This window comes from Oncorhynchus gorbuscha, linkage group LG06, assembly GCF_021184085.1.
Source record: "Oncorhynchus gorbuscha isolate QuinsamMale2020 ecotype Even-year linkage group LG06, OgorEven_v1.0, whole genome shotgun sequence".
Classification (NCBI taxonomy): Eukaryota; Metazoa; Chordata; class Actinopteri; order Salmoniformes; family Salmonidae; genus Oncorhynchus; species Oncorhynchus gorbuscha.
Genome location: NC_060178.1, coordinates 15,997,029 through 16,005,068, shown reverse-complemented (window position 1 = coordinate 16,005,068; position 8,040 = coordinate 15,997,029). Strand labels below are relative to the sequence as shown.

The following is an 8,040-nucleotide window of genomic DNA, read 5'->3' as shown; positions in this document are numbered from 1 at the left end:
GTGCCCTAAGTTTACATAACTGTGACCTATTCTGCCTACTGTCTGTAGACTTTTAGTGTCTTTTTTAAAGGTTTACATTTTTTTAACCTTTACTTAACTAGGCAAGTCAAGGCAAAGAGATGGAGGCATGGAGAAAGAGATGGAGAAATAGATGAAGGCATAGAGAAAGAGATGGAGAAAGAGAGGAAGGCATAGAGAACGAGATGGAGAAAGAGAGGAAGGCATAGAGAAAGAGAGGAAGGCATAGAGAAAGAGATGGAGAAATAGATGAAGGCATAGAGAAATAGATGGAGAAAGAGAGGAAGGCATAGAGAAAGAGAGGAAGGCATAGAGAAAGAGATGGAGAAATAGATGAAGGCATAGAGAACGAGATGGAGAAAGAGAGGAAGGCATAGAGAAAGAGAGGAAGGCATAGAGAAAGAGATGGAGAAATAGATGAAGGCATAGAGAAAGAGATGGAGAAATAGAGGAAGGCATAGAGAAAGAGATGGAGAAAGAGAGGAAGGCATAGAGAAAGAGATGGAGAAAGAGAGGAAGGCATGGAGAAAGAGATGAAGGCATAGAGAACGAGATGGAGAAAGAGAGGAAGGCATAGAGAACGAGATGGAGAAAGAGAGTAAGGCATAGAGAACGAGATGGAGAAAGAGAGGAAGGCATAGAGAAAGAGATGGAGAAAGAGAGGAAGGCATAGAGAAAGAGATGGAGAAATAGATGAAGGCATAGAGAAAGAGATGGAGAAAGAGAGGAAGGCATAGAGAACGAGATGGAGAAAGAGAGTAAGGCATAGAGAACGAGATGGAGAAAGAGAGGAAGGCATAGAGAACGAGATGGAGAAAGAGAGGAAGGCATAGAGAAAGAGATGGAGAAATAGATGAAGGCATAGATAAAGAGATGGAGGCATAGAGAACGATAAAGAAAGAGATGGAGGAGGAGATGGAGAAAGAGACTGTGGCATGGACCAGGTTCCAACATAACTACACTCTAGATTGGGGCCAAAACAGAATACACACGGGCCGCCCTCTGTCGCGCTCTGCCCTCTTTCAAAGAATGAGCCTCAGTTCTGTACTTGACTTGTAGCCAAACATGCTAGACACACAACCACACACAGAGGCTATTCCAGACTGTCAACAATCTAGTGTGAAATCAAATCATGTCAAAAGGAGGCAGATGGAAAAAAGGTGTGTGTGGTGGTGGAGTTGATGGTGGAATTGCCAGAGGTGGTGGTGGAGTTGACTCTACTGATAACTACTTTGAGGAAAAATGTACTTGCTTTGACTGTGATATGTGGTTGTCTCACCTAGCTATCTTAAGATGAATGCAATAACTGTAAGGCGCTCTGGATAAGAGCGTCTACTAAATTACTAAAATGTAGAAATGTGGTGGTGGTGTAGTGGTGGTGGTGGTGGTGTAGTGGTGGTGGTATAGTGGTGGTATAGTGGTGGTATAGTGGTGGTGGTATAGTGGTGGTGGTATAGTGGTGGTGGTATAGTGGTGGTGGTATAGTGGTGGTGGTATAGTGGTGGTGGTGGTGGTATAGTGGTGGTGGTGGTATAGTGGTGGTGGTGGTGGTATAGTGGTGGTGGTATAGTGGCGGTGGTATAGTGGCGTAGTGGTGGTGGCGTAGTGGTGGTGGCGTAGTGGTGGTGGTGTAGGTGGTGTGGGGCAGCAATGACTGGTTAACCTGAGGAGGATAAGCACTGAAAGCTGTGGACATAGAGAAAGGAAGAGCGAGAGAGAGAGGGATTGCTGCTAATTATACACTGCTGCCAGTCTGGTTTCCTGCCCCGGATCTGTTTCCCCCAGGTGCAGCTAGTTGTGTGTGTGTGTGTGTGTGTGTGTGTGTGTGTGTGTGTGTGTGTGTGTGTGTGTGTGTGTGTGTGTGTGTGTGTGTGTGTGTGTGTGTGTGTGTGTGTGTGTGTGTGTGTGTGTGTGTGTGTGTGTGTGTGTGTGTGTGTGTGTGTGTGTGTGTGTGTGTGTGTGTGTGTGTGTGTGTGTGTGTGTGTGTGTGTGTGTGTGTGTGTGGGGGGGAGGGATCTTAACCTTTCGTGACAAGGACCCAAAAGAGTTTTCTGCTAAATGCCCCAGTGACACAACCCTCCTCCACTCACCCATCTCTTTAGCTCACCTGTAAGAGGGGCTTAACAGCTTTCGGTTCCCTCCACACAAAAGCGCAAGGTGGTTACATTATAATTTCAGGTGAAGGGAGGAGGAGGAGAGCAGATTTGGCAGGCTCAGAGCTCTGGGAACCAGTGTCAATGGGACACGTGGGATTCGCTGAGTCAAGGACAGGCGGGAGGGGGAGGTTTGAAGAGAAGGACAAAGGCTTGGCTGGCTTTATCAACAGTCCTACTCATGGATGCTGAAAAGGGTGTCAGAGTGCGCTTGGTTACGATAGAGTGAAACCACCTCTTGCTTTGGGTTAAAAGTTGGATTTGTGGATCAAAACAGGCCTCCCTAACCAGAAATGGAGGTCTGCCTACTGGTGAGTGGACTGAACCCTTACCACTAGATCACCAGGGCAAATCTTTTGATGGCTTAAGAACAAGAGTATGTCACAATGAAGTGTCCTAACCGACCAAGTAATGACACCCTGACCCTGCTTTCATATTTGGTGATTCAGAGACTTAGCCTTGCAAACCCTGACCAATGGAGAGTCGGCGGAATGTGCCTGTCCAGAGTTTATTTTATTTTAATTTGACCTTTATTTTACTAGGCAATCAGTTCTGAACAAATTCTTATTTTCAATGACGGCCTAGGAAAAGTGGGTTAACTGCCTGTTCAGGGGCAGAATGACAGATTTTGTACCTTGTCAGCTCGGGGATTCGAACTTGCAACCTTTCGGTTACTAGTCTAACCACTAGGCTACCCTGCCGAGTGCGAATTATACCGTGACATTTTAAAATGACTGAATAATTCCAGCGCCCAAACAGTGTACTGTGCACTTGCGCCATTGGATGAATGGAAAGAGACATCTGTTACAAAACACTAAAAAGTGTAATGACATTCTGTAATTGTCATTGGGTCTACACTTTTAGCTTTTTTGTAGTAAGAAAAGCTGGGACACCTGAAAAGGGGCTTAGATACGAGACTGTCCCGGGATGACAAGTGCAGCCACACACAGAAAATATTTACCACTCAGTACAAATGGCATTTTAAACAACTAGGATCATTATTAAATTAGCATTATTTCAAGTCACCCCCTCACAAAGTTTGACTTTGTTGCATTTAGGGGGTCTGAGATCCCCCCTGGGCCCCCCGTAATTCAGGACGTGTCAATACGTCTCTCTTTGGGTAATTAGAGGGCTTGCTCATCGCTGTATTTGCCATCTTTCTGTCAGCTGATTGAGCTCCTGCTTCCTGCCATGGTGCTGTCGCTCAATAGTGTTGATGCGGCATGTAGTGACCGCCCATGACCGACACCTTGGCAAATCGCTCAAAAAACGTTTTCATTAGCCAACAGTGCCAATAATTAGTCCTGCACGCCATCACAACCTCAACTACTCTGACACAACGGTGCTTCAAGGGAAAATGTTAAAATATTTCACCCACATTTAACATCAGAGTCTGGTGATAAACATCTAACAAATATGATCTTTGCTCAATGTCAGCTTTCCTCAGAAAGCTTTTCTTTTTGAGACAGAAATATCTGTGTGTGCAAACAAACATGTTCATATGAGCAAGTAAGACATTGTTAGAAATGAAGGAGAAATAATACTCACAGGCACATCCACATACTTGGCAGCTGCTTTCACCTTTGGGGCAAAGGAAAGATACAAAAAAAGTTCAACTGAGCAGATTCGGTTACAACAAATGACATGTTGCTTTTCTAAGGACTGAACGCAAAGGGTCCTCATTCTCTGGAGTGGAACAGAAAAGCTTACCGTGAAAGACAGGATAGAAGAAAAGAATGTCCCTTCGTCATATCTGGAGAGTTTGGACAGAACACCGTCTAAAACTCCAGCAAACTGCCAGGGGAAACAAGAAAATCAGACATGTTAGTTGCCATTTGTAAAAATGTGGGGGAGGGGTAATGAATGTACTGCCTGAATGACGATCTTCTCTTCACATTTTTTAGTGTATGCTTTCCGCTCTTCTTTTGGTTATAACATATTCTAATCATATTTTTCATAGAATATGAGGACAATTAACACCTTAGTAAAATAGAACTAAGAAAGTGTTTCTTAATAAAATCGGCATTGGATTTGAGGTGGAGAAGGGCTGAAATATACAGTATCTATATGCAGGATTAGGGTTGCAAAGGGACGGTATATTACTGGAAACCAGTAAACTACTAGGTATCTATTTTGGTATCTTTCAATGATTTTATGAAATCTATCACAATACATCTAGTGGCCCTTTTAGATACTTCAGAGAATCACAGATGTCTGTAATAACCTCTTGCCCTCGGTGTTTAATATGAGGGTTTCAGCATGAAATATACTTTAAATATATATATATATATTATTTTTTCTTATTTTCTGTACAAACCTTTATTTATATTACTATGTCAATATGTTCATGTTTTAATGCCAAACTGGTGGCATTTGTGAAAAAAGTACATTTTTGAAGAGTTAATTGAAAATAACGCAATTGTTGATTAGATGTTTTTTTTCTTCTCATTAATTAGGCTATTTTCTATTGAACCATATCTACTAGAAACTCATGGACAATATGGACACAAATATGATAAATGAATACTATATAAAACAAATATATACTAATGCTATTCAAGTTTAAATTACCAACAGTTAAGATAGATTGCCATAGATTTTCAGCTTATACTACAAAATGACTGAAGATTCCAGTAATTTGGTAAATGACTGGTAGCTTTGCAACACTATGCAGGATGTAGTCATTGGGTCTGTGGAGGATGTGCAGTAACATACCTTTGTGACCATGGAGGAAATCATGTCTTTAAACGCATCATCGATCAGGACATCGATTTTCGAATGGTACTGTTGCTGAGGAGGGGATAGGGAGACAAACAGTTTTAAGATCTATGATGAGGGAGATAAGGTAAAAATGATTCCTTCATTTTGGCATGCACGAACACACACGCACGCACACACTCTCTCTCTACCCTGACTCCCTACCCAAAACATTCAGCAGAGAAAATCTTCCCATGTAGCACCGGTGAGTTAAGCAGCTAATAGGGCCATTATGTGGCTGAATGGCATTCCCGCTCTCATTGGAAGGCAAAGGAATTCGAAGGATACTTTTTGTGCTTCCCCACAATTAGAGCAGCCTTGTGTTCCTCTAAAGCACCGGTCCAGCTGCGGAGACCAAAGGCTCACACTAGATTCAATTAATCCGCCATTTCATGTCTCATAACCCCTATATTCATGAGTATTTTTTACCCTCCCCAAAAAAACACGTCACAGCCAAAAAGAGGGAGGGATAGAAAGGAGTGAGAGAGAGAGAGAGAAGAGTGAGATGGGGGATAGAAGAGGGCGGGAGAGCCTCCATTTGCGGCGTTGAATGGCTGCCTTCGACGCTCGCACGGCAGCCAGGGAGTTCATCTCTTGGCGACAATGCCCTTTCATGACGCGTCTAAAGAACACCCAAATTAAAAATTTCAATCAACAAAGCCTGCAGATCGGTGACAAATTGAGGGTGCATGGAGGTCACCATCGGCAGCCCTCGTTTTCTTTTCACCTTTTTCTTCATCCCACCAAATGGCAGCTTCTTTCATAAACAGAATTTAAAGCGAATCTTAAGGACTTTATGTTTTTTTTTACCTCAAATAACACTGCTGTGTTTGCTTTTTATTTTACAGAGGCGGCCGAATTGTGAGGTCCTTCTTCACATTAGAGAATATTAAAAAAGCGAGGTCTTTTAAAATCTATGCACCACATGCAAAATAACAATTTATTTTTGTTAAGACTAACTGTTAAGAGCCCGAGTTGTTTTATTCTAAGGTGCAACTGGCATTTCCAAATGTAAGCTTCCCATTCAAATGACAATAACAACAACATAGTTAACTGATCATTTCTTTAGACATGATGATCCTGGTGATATATTGGTATACAGCAAGACAGTCGCAATTTGCAGAGACGCTTTTGATGAAGATATTCGATTAAGCATTCGCTGGGGAATGATTTCGGGGCAGAGCTATCTATGAAGTGGAAAAATCACAAAGGGGGACATTCCTCCGTTCTATTGAAGTCTCCTACCTCAGCCAGCCTGTACTTTGAGAAAAAATTCATTTCTGATCCCCTAAAAGTTTAGACGACTTCTCCATTCAGCAGTTTGAATAGGAAGTATGATGAGCTGGCAATGGCAGACGCCATTCAGCGCACAAACATCTGAAATGCCAGGATCTCTTTTGTGTCGATCAGAAGCGAGCACTCTGGCATAGACCGCTATGCACAAAGACATTCTCTGGTGAATGTGAAACATAGTGTTTGGATTTAGTTCAAATGGAGGTCCCTTTGAGACAAGGACCAGGGGAAGTTACATTTGTTTGCATATATGAATGTGCTCTGTTCCACCATTGTTCCATTCCATTAAAAAAACGAATATAATAAAAAGATCTGTAGCGGTAGGTAGCCTAGTGGTTAAGAGCGTCGAGCCAGTCGAATCCCCAAGATGACTAGGTGATTAAATCTGCCGATGTGCCCTTGAACAAGGCATTTACCCCTAATCGCTCCTGTAAGTCGCTCTGGATAAGAGCTTCTGCTAATTGACTAAAATGCAAATGTTTTCAGTAGGTGTGAGCGTGACAAGGAGGGGACTAACTAAGAAAGCTGAAGGTGGTTTAAGATTCTACAAAGGAATGAAAAACACTTACCCATTGTTTGTCAATCTTGGATTCAAACAATGACGTGCAGGATGTATGAAAATGAAACCAAGGAAATGAAAGAAAGAAACAAGCAAAATCATCAACTGAAATTCAATAGCATTAGATGATTACAGTAAACAGCTTGCACACAATCATTTCATTTCATTAATCAAAATGCAGTATGCGTGTATGATACAAAATAAAACAATTTAACACCACCAGGAAATTTTTAATATCTCTGCATATAAAGTACCAGTCAAAAGTTTGGACACATCTACTCATTCAAGGGTTTTTCTTTATTTTTACTATTTTCTACTTTGCAGAATAACAGTGAAGACATAAAAACTATGAAATAACACATATGGAATCATGTAGTAACTAAACATTTTCAAATAAGCAAAGAGAAACGACAGTCCATCATTACTTTAAGACATGAAGGACAGTCAAATGCGGAACATTTCAAGAACTTTGAAAGTTTCTTCAAGTGCAGTCTCAAAAACCATCAAGCGCTAAGATGTAAGTGGCTCTCATGAGGACCGCCACAGGAAGGGAAGACCCAGAGTTACCTCTGCTGCAGAGGATAAGTTATTTAGAGTTAACTCAACCTCAGATTGCAGCCCAAATAAACACTTCAGAGTTCAACTAACAGACACATCTCAATACCATCTGTTCAGAGGAGACTGCGTGAACCAGGCCTTCATGGTCCAATTGCTGCAAATAAACAACTACTAAAGGACATCAATAAGAAGATACTTGCTTGGGCCAAGAAGCATGAGCAATGGACACTAGACGACTAGAAACATGTCCTTTGGTCTGATGAGTCCAAATGTGAGATTTTTGGTTCCAACCCGTCGTGTCTTTGTGAGACGCAGAATAGGTGAACGGATGATCTCTGCATGTGTGATTTCCACTGTGAAGCATGGATGAGGTGGTGTGATGGTGCTTTGCTGGTGATGCCATCTGTGATTCATTTAGAATTCAAGGCACACTTAACAAGCATGTCTACCACAGCATTCTGCAGCGATACACCATCCCATCTGATTTGGGATGAGTTGGAACGCAGAGGGAAGGAAAAGCAGCCAACAAGAGCTCAGCATATGTGGGAACTCCTTCAAGACTGTTGGAAAAGCATTCCAGGTGAAGCTGGTTGAGAGAATGCCAAGAGTGCGCAAAGCTGTCATCTCGGCAAAGGGTGGCTACATTGAATATAAAATATATTTAGATTTGTTTAACACTTTTTCATTTACTACATATGTGTT

The 8,040-nt window shown here is 42.0% G+C and overlaps 1 protein-coding gene across 7 annotated transcripts in view; it reads right to left on the bottom strand.

Annotated features, from left to right (window-relative positions):
- cadps2 (Ca++-dependent secretion activator 2) overlaps nucleotides 1–8,040 on the bottom strand; it is a 325,603-nt gene that overhangs the window by 42,152 nt on the left and 275,411 nt on the right. For all 7 annotated transcript variants that reach the window (XM_046352457.1, XM_046352453.1, XM_046352452.1 and 4 more), the window contains 4 exons: nucleotides 6,791–6,805; nucleotides 4,887–4,961; nucleotides 3,882–3,965; nucleotides 3,720–3,752 (listed from right to left, as the gene is read on the bottom strand). In XM_046352457.1, the coding sequence (XP_046208413.1) occupies nucleotides 3,720–3,752; nucleotides 3,882–3,965; nucleotides 4,887–4,961; nucleotides 6,791–6,805 (207 nt within the window). The remainder of the gene's footprint in view (nucleotides 1–3,719; nucleotides 3,753–3,881; nucleotides 3,966–4,886; nucleotides 4,962–6,790; nucleotides 6,806–8,040) is intronic.